Raw genomic sequence first — 14,391 nt, 5'->3', positions numbered from 1 at the left:
GTTTTTCTGGCTTTAGTTTGATTTCATTTTCATTTAATACTGAATTGTACCTACTTATAAGCTACAATGTAATATTCTGGTACATTATACTTGTGTAATGATCAATATTTTTGATCAGTAGCATATTTTCACCTCAAACATGTATGGTTTTTATTGTGATAAAAATACTCAAAGTCTTCTGGCAATTTTAAAATATACAACATACTGTTCTCCATATCAACCCCACTGTGCAAAAAGAACCCCAGAACAATCTAACTGTCTAACACCAGATTCTATCTAACTGTAACTATACCTATTAATCAATCTTGCCACCATCTCTCCCTCTACCTTACTCTCCTGAACTTGTGGTATCTACCATCTACACTCAATTTCTATGAGATTGGCTCTTTTAGATTCAGCATGTAAGTGAGATTATGGAAGATTGTATTCTCTTAAGGTGATACACACACACACACACACACACACACACACTCACACTCACATATAACCTACATTTTCTTTATCCATTCCTTATGGTTGTACATTTAGGTTGATTCCAGAACATGACTGTAGCAAGTAGTGCTGAAATAAACTTCGAAGTATAGATATCTTTTTGAAAATAGAGTTTTCTGTGTGTTCTTATCATGTTTCAGAAATATTTATTCACTTCCTAGATGATGAACATTTGCATCATTTGATTAACCTTCTATGATCATTTTTGTATATGGAGAATGAATATAGTACCTTACTTAGGGAAAGAATGGATGGTCTCCTCCCTAAGGAGAAATGTAGAAGAACAGACAGATAGTTATTTGCTGTGGGGGAGTTGCTATATAATTAACCAGTGAGAGTTCCATCTTCTATTCATTTGTCAATGTCTTCTCTCATGCCTTGGGGAGACAGGAAGAACAAACAGGGAACTGTATTGTTTTGTTTTTTAAAATCATTTTTTAACATCTAAGAGGAAAAAAATAAGTATAGACTGATAACTTGGATTTACTGCTAAAGACTATGAAACAGAGAACTGTATACACAAGGCTTAGTAGGAGTTTTCAGGGACTGACCTCGCAGAGAAAGTAAGATTGGTTGTGGCATGTGCTATCAGCTTGCCTATGATCCCAGCAGTTGGGGGGCTGAGACAGGAGATCATGAGTTCAAGGTCAGCCTGGGCCTTGATATGTATATCAAATTCCAAGCTAGCATGGTCTACATACAGAATTCATTCATGTCTCAAAACAAACAAAATCATGAAGAAAGGTAGGATGAGGAAGAGGGAAGACGGATCTGGTACAAAATCTGGTTACAGATTTAGCTTTACCTGATCTTGCAAAGGAGTTCTGGAGCTTTCTCAGATTAGAGACAGAATGAGGACTTGATGTCCATTCCTCGGTCCATCTTTGGCTGTGGGCTAAAATTGCAGACACATCCCAAAGACACACACATCTATTGAAGGGCCTTCTTTATGGTCCTGAAATAAGAAACAGGTGGCAAATCTTAGCTCGATATTTTATCCATATGGACACTGAAAGGCAAATGTTTGGGAGAAATTGCATTTCCAGAGTCATGTTTTATTCCATAGGTGGTCACTCACCCTTTTAAAACTATTGAGCTGCAGATGAAGAAGAAGGGATTCAAGATGGAGGTGGGACAGTACATTTTTGTCAAGTGCCCCCAGGTTTCCAAGCTGGAGTGGCATCCTTTCACACTGACCTCCGCCCCTGAAGAAGACTTCTTTAGTATCCATATCCGCATCGTGGGAGACTGGACAGAAGGACTATTCAATGCCTGTGGCTGTGATAAGCAAGAGTTTCAAGAGGCCTGGAAACTACCAAAGTGAGTACAAAGCACCTATTGCAAATATATGAGTTTAGGAGAGACAGTGCTAAATACATGCTATTCCCCATTTATCTCCTAAATAACAAAACACAGTGCTTCTAAGAATGCAGTTATGTTTCTCTACATTTCCCATTATGTGTATGTGGTCTGTCCACACATATTTTTAATGTCTTAACTGAAATATAAAACATTGAGATCAAATACTATTAATCAATCCTCCAAAATTTCTTTAAATATTTAGGGATCAAGGCCAAGTTACATTAACTTTTCTAACAAATGAAATCATAGCTACTGAAGATATTCTTGAATTTTAATAACATTACTTTGAAAGTAATGCCACATCTTATTTGCTTTGCATTCTTCTTACATGCCTATCATAGTATCAAAGACTTAGAAGAAGCTGAATAAAGGTTTTTTGAATAGTTTAATGAATGAAAAAAAAAGAAAAGTGATGCTCTGAAATCAATACAATGTTATTATGTAGCAAAGATCACTTGAATATGCACTATAAGTAGGAATTTCAAATGTAGATTGCCCTGCCCGGCATGGGGCCCACACCTGTATCCTAGCACTTGGGAAATGGAGGACAATGAGAAATTGAAGGTCACCCCTTTCTACATAGCAAGAGCAAGTTTTAAGTCTTCCCGGGCTACCTACATTTAATAAAAAGGATTTGGAAATAGAGATGGCTCAGTGGGAAAGAGAACTTGCCATGCAAATCTGATGACCTGAGTTTGATCCTTGGATCCCTAGATCCCATAGTTAAAGGAGAAAAACAACTCCCAAAGGTTGTTCTCTGATCTCCACACGTGTCCCCCTTGTGTATCTCACACACACCCATGCACACATAAAATAGTAATAACAAAAACAAATAAAACAAAAAAACAAATATAGTTTGCTTTAACAAGATGCAGAAGGGTCTGTGTGTATGCTATACTTCCATGCCTACATGGGTGCACACATGCATGTGCCTGTGCATGTATGTGTATGTGTGTTTGTGTGTGTGTATGTGGTATGAAGCAGGAAAAGAAAAATGAGGGAAAATTTTAAATGTCCATGATGAATTAACAAATGTTTTTACGTAGTGAATCATTCATATTTTTACTTCCAGCCCAAATGTTGGCATGAAATCACTTACATGGAGCCATCATTTTATAGCAGAAAGTGTCGCATGGATGCATTGTCTCAGAATCCACACAGTACACATCTCCAACAACAATAGACATTCTTCCTATTTACTGTGAGGAACAAGATGTGCCTATAACTGTCTTTTCCGCATTTCCATTCAGGATAGCAGTTGATGGTCCCTTTGGTACAGCCAGTGAAGATGTGTTCAGCTATGAGGTGGTGATGCTGGTGGGAGCAGGGATTGGGGTCACGCCTTTTGCCTCCATTCTCAAGTCTGTCTGGTACAAATACTGCAATAATGCTACTAATCTGAAGCTCAAAAAGGTAAGCTATTCTTATTTACTGGAGGTTCTAGAGTTATCATCACTGTTTGAAAAGCGAGACTGACAGGCCCCAAAGGAAGTTAAGACAAAATATGAGAAATTTTGGAGAGGACAGCTTCTCTTCAGAGAATTATCAGATTAGTTAAATGTGCTCCTATATAAGCAGAACTATTAATAAAACTAATATGCTATGTTTATATGGAAATATTGAAAATTCATCAGCCCAACAGTTATACTTTTTATATGCAAATGTATGAGAACACACATGTGACATATGTGTGCACACACATACACACATATGCAGTGCTGAAGATAGAAGCCAAAGCCTCATGTGTGTTAAGCAAGTTCTATAGTACTAAACTACATCCTCACACCCTTATATATTCTTTTCTAGATTTTTCCCCTGCAACCTTAAATATTTTTAGAACGTTATAAACACTGAATATGTATAACTTTACACTTTGTTTTTCATAGTTTTCAAATTAAAATAATTTTACACTGTCATGAATACAACCAGTGACCTTGCACCTGCTATGCCACTGAGATGCATGTCCTAATCTGATTTCCCTATATTTAAAATATGTTGGCTTATATTAATTTCCTATATTGATGTGTTTCATAAGTATATTTTCATTCAAGTACATCACATACTGTGATCATTGATGGATTCACCCACTGTATGCTTCCTTTTCTCCCCATTTCCCCTGATTCCATCCTTCCTGCTACCTAGATTTTACCATCATGCCATATTCATATAATCATATGTGTTTATTTTTAATCTACAATCCATAAAAGAGATAAAACTTGTGATATTGTCTTTCTGGATCTGAGTTATTTCAGCTAATATGATAATCTCTAATTATATTCATTTTTCTGCAACCACTTAACCTTATAAATAAGAAAATGAAAATGCTTTACAACAACAGCAGGCTTCATAATGATGTTTTTCTGTTTGTTTATTTAAATTTTTTTGAGAATTTCATACATGAGTAGTTTATTTGAATCCTTCCAGTACCCATCTGACTCCTCCATGGTGGGGGTGGGGGGGAGAAGGAGCGTGAGAGAATGGGATATAGGAGACCGGTATTATCAAGGGTAAAATAAGAAAATAGGGGAGATACTTTAAATGGAGAGGGAGGAGGGAGTGCTATATAGGAGGAGAGAAAGGAGAGATAAATAATGCTTAGGTGGTGTGAAAAGGCAAAGGGAAATGTAGTACGTAATAAACATATTGAAAAACATAAATATAATACAAACAAGAGTGTACGTGGATAGCAGAAGGCTACATAACAAAAATTATAGTGTCAGCCAAGGGAACCCTCCCTTTAGCTTATTGGTCAGGGTAGCTCATGAGACTCCCCAGATAATACACACTATTGCCACAGCTCTTGATTGCTTCCCAGAACTTGAAGTTAAGTCTCTATTGCTGAAGGTAGAACATACTTCGGACACAGGACTTGGAACAATCAAGCTGGAACTGACCTAGAAGCTTCCTCCCTGAAGACTAGCTCCCATGGTGTAGAAAGATACTATGCAAGCTGCCAAGGGGGAAAGCCAGCAGTGGTGCTACCCAGCTGTAAAGGCTAATAACTACAACAATGTCTGCTATAGCAAACTATCACTATTGGTAGAGGGGTGGCACTTTTATCTTGGGAGTAATCAACAAGTGTCTAATTGAACCTAAGGTCCACTCAACAGGAGGGAATTCATGCATAGTACTGTAAGCATAACCAAGGATACATGAGTGGAGAGGTCACGGAGAAGCACCTAAGTCTGTCACTTCTTGAAACCAACATAATGATGGTTTTTAATATTTCCTTCATATCCCATTGAAAAGGTGAAGAATACATTTTCTCTTCATTATTGGAGATTTAGCCCAGGACCTTACACATGCTAGGTATGTCATCCTCCACTGATCCACGTCCCTAGCCTCAGTTTACTTTTTTTATTTTGCGACAGATAATCTCTAAGTTTCCCAGACATGCCTTGATTTAATGTGAAGCCCAAACAGACCTTACTTCTGTGCTTCTTCTTCCCCAGCTCCCTAAATAACTGGGATTATAGGGCTGAATAGCTTGGATTACAGGCCCGCACCAGCAATCCCAACTGAAACTAATTTTTCTATTGCCCTGTATTATATATGGTGTTGACTCTAGATTAAGCACTTCAGTACTTTCTGTGTCTGAAGAGGGCAGGAGAGATGGAACTTTTTATCAGCTTATGGATGTCTCCTAGGGATAAATTCCCAGGGAATTATTACTTGTAAATTACCTGATGAAAGATTTCTCCTAAATCTCAAATCATTCTAGCAACAATTGAGATCAATTCTAATAGGGACATTGAGCCTACCTAGACTTTTCATTTTTCCCCTTTACTTCTTTTGTGTGTGGAGGAGATAAGAGTCGAACTAATTTTTCTCTAAGAATTTAAGAAGGTGTGGCAGTTGCAGGCAGGGAAGACTTCCTGCAGTAGCCATTGTGTACATTCCTTTGGCATTTTTGGAACAAAGGAAGTCAAGGATTCTGGGAAAGAAACAGCAGCCCCCAGAGGGAAAATGGAAGGCCAGCAGGGGAAGAGAGCTGTGCACTTTTTTTGGTCTATTTTTGAGACAGGGTCTCCCTGTATCCCTAGCTGGCCTGGAACTCACTATGTAGACCAGGCTGGCGTTGAACTCACAGAGATCCACCTGCCCCTGCTTCCCGAGTGCTGGGACTAAAGGTGTGCGCCACCATGCCCGGGTGAGCTGTGTATTTTTTAACACTAAACTATTTCTTTATTGACCTGCCTATATGAAGACCAGAGCAGGTTTATGTGAAGTAGCCTTTAGCGTATCTAGGATATGGTAATACATAACTACAATTCTAACATTTGGGAGGCAGAGACGGGAAGATACTGAGATTGGGACTAATGTAGGCCACATCACAAGACTGTGTCTTAAAAAAATAACAAACGCGTCCTGAGCTCTCTGAAAACCCGTTTCAAAACATTTTGAGCATCTGGAAGATGTTTAGAATGGTGTAAATCCATTCATTAATGCTGATATAACCATCCCAATATAACCTACTCCGTGGCCCATCCCTTTTCAGATTTATTTCTACTGGCTGTGCCGGGACACACATGCCTTTGAGTGGTTTGCAGACCTGCTACAGCTTCTGGAGACCCAGATGCAAGAGAGGAACAATGCTGACTTCCTCAGCTACAACATCCACCTCACTGGCTGGGATGAGTCTCAGGTGAGGACTAGGATCCTGATCTCAGATCCTTCCCATAGGGTCCAGCTCTTGCTGACTTCTCTTTGCATATTGGCATGTTCCATGTACTATTTTCTTCCAAGAGTGCTTAATATATTCAAGTGATTCAGCTTACTCATACTCCATATCACAAAATATTCGGGCTCTTGGGACTAGATTCCAAGATAAGGGACCTACGAGAGAATAAAGATTGTGAATTTGACATTAGAACAGTGCCACTACCAAGGATCTGGGATCTCAAAGCAGATGAACCAGACTTATCAGAGGGTAATAGGGAGAAAATACTCTCTTTCTTTCTGTCTCTCTTATAATCTTTTCCTCACAGTACATTAACTTTTGTGTTATGTGTGGTTTATGATATATTTAATATATTTATATACAGTCAGCTCTCCATATCCTTGGGATTTGCATCTGTAGATTGTGAAAAGAATTATATAGTAAACAGTCTTTTTTTCTAGTAGTTCTTCCCTAAACAATTGACTAGTTACATAATATAAACTAGTAACTAATTACATAGGATTTTTGTCATATGAGGTATCATAAAATAATCTAGGGATGATTTAAGTATGCAAGAAGATTATAGATTCTATGCAAATACTAAGCCATTTTATAAAAGGGACTTGAGCATTTGTGGATTTTGGTATCCAAGGGTGGGGCTCCTATAACATCCTTTGCAGACACTGAGTTATGTGTCATTCACTGAATTACATAACATTCATTGTTTCTGCTGTTTGGACAGATTGTCTCATTCTGTGCTCTCAACAACCTTCTTAAGTAACTACAATTACTATCTACATTTTACTGATAAAAAAAAGAAAGCTTAGAACTGATTGGATCATTTCACCTAAAGGTACCTAGCAAGTAAGTTGCCGAGTCAGAATGTTCTAGAGCCTTCACTGAGCAACTTCTAATGTTTTATGATTAGTAGTAGTAAACAAATCAACATATATCTAATGTAAGTGAGATACACATATATAATATATGTGCATATATGTGTATGGGTGTGTATCTTGAAAAATATTTGTAGAGCTCATAGAACACTATAATAAAAATGTCAGTTTCTTCAACTGAAAGCAGTATTGCCTCCCAGAAGGTATAGTGGGCAATATAAACATCTTACAATTCACAAAGTTAAGAAATACTGTATGGAGACTCTTTCAATCCTGTAATGGTTATTTCTAGACAACTTGCCATGGCTTAGACTCATTTGGGAAGATAGTTTCAATTGAGGAAGTGTTTAGATCTGGTTGGCCTGTAGGGATATCTGTGGGAGATTGTCTTGATTATTAATTGATGTGAGAAGACTCAGCCCATTGTCGGTAGCACCATTCCATGGGCAGTGGGTCCTTAACTATATAGGACAAGAGAAAACTAGATGGAAGCAGAACACAAGCAGTATGGGTATCTTTGTTATTCTCCGTGCTTGACTGTGAATGTGACTGTGTCAAGTAACTGCTGCTGTTACCTCCCCATAATGATGGACTGCAATCCTGAGTTAGTCAAATAATCCCTTTCTCCCCTGTGGATTTTGTCATAGTATTTTGTCACAGCAACAGGAAAGAAAACTAGAACAGGCTTCTTGTAGTTTTTATTGAAATAATATGCATTTGCCTTCCTTCTAAGTTGATATGGCCTTGGGCACAAAAGCAGCACCTAACCTTCTTGAGTCAACCAAGAAGAAAATAGTTAACCTTACTATTATTTGGTTTAGCATTACAGTTGGCTAAGAGCTGCTTGTGTGGCCTAAAAGGATGTGTCCAAGATAAGAAGGAATAATAACTAACTACATTCATTATCATCAGTTTACATTTTAGTTTTATTATTTTTGTACCTGAGAGGAAGAATTAATTGTGTTTGCTGTCATTGGTTTCCCTTTGGCTCCATGGCCTGTTTAAATCCCCTGCCATTGGTTCATCTTAAACCTTGCCAATAGTTAGAAGAACCCATGGAAGGTCAGCATTTGAAAATGAGTTACAAGCAGCTTGGTGGTTTCCCAACATAGCACTTGAAATCTGCCTCCTTTAGAAAAAATTAAGCCCCTGCTTACCCTAACTGGCCCAGCAGTAAAGGTCTGTAAGTACGTGCCTCTAGGGCAAGAGTGTTTAGTGTGTATAGACACCATATCTCATTAAGAGGATATTTATTCCTCTCATTTTCTCATTTCATCCTTGTTTGTATTATATTTCCTTTTTTACCTTTTGAGTTTAAAGTTTAATGCTGATCTTAGTTAGTTTGTAAAATAGGATTTTCTCTTTAACACAGGAGACACTTTTCCTCAAACAGAGTCCCCCCTCTCTAGGACTGAACATCAAGACACCTGCTGTCTATTTTTTAAAGGAAGTTACTACCAACCATTTGTCTCATAAGAAACTGACACAAATAGTGTCTGGAGAGCAGATGGGTACAGAGGGCCTTTTCATTTCCTTTCTTCCTAACTAGCATCTCCTATCGTGATCACAATCCTCATCATAATCATATGTGTATATATATATATGTATGTGTATATATATATATATGTATATATAATAAGTGGTAAGAGCAGGATTTATGAAATGTGTAAGTATAGCTGCATGTGTCATACACTTTGTTTGCTCTTTCTGAATTCATGTCTTTTGCTATAGGCCAATCACTTTGCTGTGCACCATGATGAGGAAAAAGATGTGATCACCGGCCTAAAACAAAAGACTTTGTACGGGCGGCCTAACTGGGATAATGAGTTCAAGACAATTGCGAGTCAACACCCTAAGTAAGGAATCCTCCACACAAGTGTCTTTAAAGCTGGTGGTCTGCTTAAAGCAGCAACCCCTGAGCACTGGCTGTACTTTATAGTTCAAAAATTGATACTTCCATGCTACAGTAATAGGGACAAATTCTTATTCAATAGAAGAGTTCTGGTGTCTCTGACTTTAAGAAGGAATTTTTAGATTGTAGCCAAATTACCTAGAAAGTTATGATAACGTTTTCACTTCCCTGCCTTGGGTTATCTTAATCTAGCCCAAGCTGTACCATAGCATGTTTTTATATTTAGTTGCTTAGATTTCACTACTGTATTTACTTATTTTAAATAATGAGTACAGTTTATATTTATTATTAAGAATATTCTCTTCACTTTCAGTTGCAGTATCTGAGTCTAAAATCACAAATTCACAGATGTCTCAAAGAATTTACCTGAGGAAATTCCTATATCTTGCAGATCTTGTGCAAAACGTATCATAAATATATCCATTAGAACAGGTGTGTCAAAATCTTTGACTTGACATTGCAACATGACCTCGTGGTCTACAAATCTGTTGGGCCATATTCATAGCTATTCTGAGGTACATTTGGCCCATTGACCATGCTTGCTTTTAGTGTATTTCCTTTATATTTTAATGAGCATCCAAATATCCCTGCTGTGTTTTGAAATGAAGATTCTGATTTACTAGCTCTGAGGTGGGACCCAGGATCATGTATTCTTAAAAAAAAAAAAAAAAAAAAAAGAGTATGTTTTTTAAGGACTGGGCATAGTGGGTTGCACCTTTAATCCCAGAACTTAGAAGGAAGAGGCAGGCAGATCTCTGTGAAATCAAGTCCAGCCTGGTGTACATATAATGAGTTCCAGGCCGGCTGGGGCTACAGGAGACCCTGTCTCAAAAACAAGCAAATAAAACGAAAGCAAAACAAAACACAAAACATGTTCCTTTTTAAATGGTATGGAACCACACTTTGAAAAGCAAGGATTTCAACTAAAGACTTCAAGGAATGAAGCTGTTGTTAAAGCTTGGGTACTTAATGGGGGTTTTTACTGATTTCACAATACCAGAAAGGGTTTAGAGGTCTAGAGCCCTAAAGGGAAGTATATTATAGCTTCACACATTAACCATGCTTTTCTTTGTGATAGAAATTTCCAAAAAATTCTCATTGGATTTCATTTTCTGAGGATGTCACCTTTGAAACTGTCCAACTGTTCTCACAATTAGACCTAATCCACTCCTACAGAATAGTCAGAACATTTCTGTCATTAGTAGAAAAAATGAAGGATAAGAGGAATCTCTAATTAATAGGAAATTTCCCCACATACTTTGTTATCTAACTCCTCCCAAATCCTGAAACTTTCTTTTCTTTTTCAAAAGCACCAGAATAGGAGTTTTTCTCTGTGGTCCTGAAGCCTTGGCCAAAACCCTCAGTAAACAGAGCATCTCCAACTCTGAGTCTGGCCCTCGTGGAGTGCACTTCGTTTTCAACAAGGAAAACTTCTAACTCAGAACCTCCAAGAAAAAAAAAATATGGATGATACTGCGAAATTCCCAAATACTGATGGATGATTGTATGAGTCCCTTCCTCTGAAGAAAGGAGGAGAAAGGGAAAGTATAATGTCCTGGTTCTCCAAAAGGAAAGCCACAGATTGTTTGTTAGTGATAGATTACATTTGAATAGAACTTTATGGTTTTCAGAGTACTTTTACAATCATTACTTTTTTTGTTATTTCATTTTCCCCTCTGCAATGCCAGAAGAATGTAGGGCAAGGATTTGCTAGGACTCATTTTAGGATAAACAATAGGGGCTCAAAAAGGTTCAAAACCTTTAAGATTACAAAGCTGAAATCAGATCTAAGCCATTTGACTCCAACTTCGGTAGCCTTTTTCACAATACCAGGCTGCCTAAGAAACCAGTTTTTATATTCCACCCAAAGGAAGCAAAAAGGAGTAGCTCCTCACTTTCCTTTTTTATGTCATCTTTAACATTAGCATCATGCTGAAGAAGATTTTCCTTTGTTAGGAAAAAACATGCTGATAGTCACTTAATACTTGCTAGTGATAGTACTGACACAGTACTTAGTATATTACAGTTTGCCAACACAGCAGCCTAACAAAGTCAGAGATTCTCCCTTCTTAGGAATACCAATTGAAATTAGTGTAGCGCTCTGCATTTAGCATGGTAGTTGGGAGAGTGAATCTTCAAAGTCAGTTTGAGGAATGAATGAATGAATGAATGAACAAATGAATGAGAATATTTGAACTATACCCTGTCAGAGTGGAATTAATTTAAGGCCTTAAACAAAATTACCCAAGGAAATACCCTTTGTTACTCTTATACACCACAGGATACTGATTCCTTTGAGGGTAGAAAGTAGGATATGAAACAGTAGAATGACCTGGAGGGTTCATCCCATTCTTATTTAGAGGAAGGAGGAATGAAGACAGAGACTTGACATCCTGCCATACTGTTGAGTGACTCCTCTCATTCTAGTGCCTATGCTGGGAAAGAAGAACATATTTATTTACTGCCAGAAATGGTCTGATCCAGCCAAACCTTTGAATTTTAAACTTTAAAATTCTAGCAACTATGTGTCCAACAATATGTGTCTCGCTGAGTCCATTCCTTCTTTTAATTAAATGCCCACACAATGGATCTTATGTGCGTAGATAATAGCTTATTTTTATCATTGCATCTTTCCCAACACCATTACTACCATCATCTTCTTCTTGGAATATAAAACCTAGAAACTAAAATGCTCAAATAATGGGGTAGATAGTGAAATCAGATCCAGTAGAATTCTTTGAATATCTGTAAGTGAAAGAGTCTAAATCATTGCTCGTTCAGCCACAAGTTCTTCTTTTAAAGAGCTGCTCCCATTTCTGGAAACTAAAAACACTTTTATTCGCCACACCCCCTAGGGATATAAATGTTTAGAAGCATTCAGCTTTGGTAACGAGCAAGAAAGAGAGCAGAGTGGAGGGCAGAAGCCTTGCCAGAGAAAACAGGAAGGGAGGTGGGGAAGACAACAGGAGAGCGAGAAAAAGCAAAACACTCAAAAGGGCAAAAGCAGAGGAAGAGAGGCCCATGGTGATCACCTTTAACCCTGGATTTTTCTGTTTTTGTATGTGTTCCATGTAAATGAAGGAGGTATACACAGACTCATCTTGTTTTTACCTCACATAGTACTAAATATTTTAAATTCTGGTCACAAATGTTGATGTTGACTGGGCATACTGAAGGGACTGAGATGAGTGAACTCAGACATTCCCTATATATTACTGTCTTTCTTCTCCTGGGATCCTCAGAGCACTGAGGGCTGTTCCTGACAAATAAGACCTTCCTTCCTAGATGCATACATGTCACCTCTCAGAAATCTATAGGAACAATTGCTCTTGGAGAAGGTCCAGCCTCTTCATGTTGCACACTAAGTATTAGTTCATTCATCCAACATTCATTGATTGTTCCATTAACATGATTCAGATAGTATGTGTAGTAGCTTTATTTTGAAACAGAATCTCCCTGTAGTCCTAGCTGCCCTGGAATTCACTATATATACCAGGATGGCTTTGATCTCACAAACACCTGCCTGCCTTTGCCTCTGGAGGGCTGGGACTAAAGGTGTGGCCTACGAAGTCTGGCCTTTGTGTAGTTTTAACTCTTTGCACCAAAGTATGAGCTGCAGGGTGCAGGGAGCCCTCAGGTATGTGGAGCCTGAACATGCTGGCCCCTCCTAACATAGGTGGCATTAAGAAAAGGCAGCTCTGTTGCTCCAAGAATGATTCTCCAAGGTTTTCTACATCAGTATACCAATATAGTCACCAAAAATAGAGTTCTACTCTGTGTTATTCTGGATATGAGGTGGAAAATGTGAGTAACCACGTTTGCCGCTTAAGAGCTTCCTTCTTTTTTTCCTCCCAAGCCCCAGCCCCCAACTATCAGCTGCCAGCTGCCAGAGCAGCTCTTTTAGCATTTAGTATTTAGAATTTGCTTTTAATATGAAGGCTAAAAATATTTTTCTATGGTCTGCTTTTGCAATACTGTGTTTATGAAATTTGAATACTTGCAGCCATTATGTATGAATAGTTTTGGGGAGAAGATGATCTGATGATAACTTTTAGAACAAACTATTAAAATTGTGCTTAAAAATAAAATCAGTGAGCTCTCTCTGTGTCTTTGTATTGATCTTGGTACTAAGGGGTGTTAGAAAATGTTAGATGGGGATTGACCAGGGCAACGAAAAATGAAAGATGTAAGGCCTGATAGATGAAGAACCTGATGGCTCAATAGGGTTGATCGAGAGAAAGCACCAGGACACAGATAAAACTCCACTGGAATAGAGTTTTATTTTGCACAGACAAGTTCACTTTGGGGGAGGGAAAAAGTCCACCCACGGGTTGTGAGCAGGGGTCTTTTATAGGGGGAGGCTTCAGAGGGTGCAGAAGGCAGGAAGATATTTTTTAAAGGTTGTGGGGAAGCAGGAGAGCCAGACTGTTAAAACATGACCCCTTTTGAGGTCAAAGGGGAAGCCTGCTGTGCTGACCAAAATGTGGAGAATAGTTTGCTTTTGACTTCAAAGACTAGGGTTCTTATCTCAGGGGCTTGTAGAAAACATGAGGCCCTGTAGGTGAGGGGGTAGGGCTGCTGTGAATCTGAACCCTAACATTCCAGCCTTTTGTGTTATAGGATGGGGGCGCCATTGTCATCTTGCTACTTCCTGCTGGACAAGGTTGATGTGGGAGGGGGGCTGGATTGGGGTTGATCAGACAGCAGGGGTTCCCTCTTCATGCATCTCAACAGCATTCTCGATGGTTGACAGGTACTCATATACATGTGGAGGGAAGGAAAGTAACAACAGATTAACATTAGTACGAGAGTAAGAGTTAGTTTTTGGATTTTCGTCCTGAAAATATCTGAAGAGGCAAGGAACAATGGTTAGCACTAAGGTAATAGCTCTTTTTTTCATCCTTCTGCCAAGGCTTGACTCAGTGATTGACTCAGGATTTGTTTTCAGGCATTTTGATAGCTGTTGGAGTGGCTAGAATCAGTGTCAGTTACCTCTCAAAGGCTTCTAGATAGGGAGAGAAAACAAATTTAGCAATCATTTAATTTTTTCAGACTAGAACAATAGTGGGTTG

General features: G+C 38.4%; 1 protein-coding gene across 1 annotated transcript in view; it reads left to right on the top strand.

The window, feature by feature from the left end:
• The window catches only part of LOC103734151 (cytochrome b-245 heavy chain), a 40,970-nt gene extending 27,551 nt beyond the window's left edge, over positions 1–13,419 (top strand). Inside the window, exons 9-13 of the mRNA XM_008833050.3 lie at positions 1,559–1,812; positions 3,105–3,267; positions 6,353–6,499; positions 9,139–9,263; positions 10,630–13,419. Of these exons, the coding sequence (XP_008831272.2) occupies positions 1,559–1,812; positions 3,105–3,267; positions 6,353–6,499; positions 9,139–9,263; positions 10,630–10,756 (816 nt within the window). The 3' untranslated portion in view covers positions 10,757–13,419. The remainder of the gene's footprint in view (positions 1–1,558; positions 1,813–3,104; positions 3,268–6,352; positions 6,500–9,138; positions 9,264–10,629) is intronic.
• Positions 13,420–14,391: the final 972 nt, after the last annotated feature.

This window comes from Nannospalax galili, unplaced genomic scaffold (genome assembly GCF_000622305.1).
Source record: "Nannospalax galili isolate Female #2095 unplaced genomic scaffold, S.galili_v1.0 scaffold556, whole genome shotgun sequence".
NCBI lineage: Eukaryota > Metazoa > Chordata > Mammalia > Rodentia > Spalacidae > Nannospalax > Nannospalax galili.
Note: the sequence above shows the minus strand (reverse complement) of the source record. Positions and strands in the feature narration are given on the sequence as shown.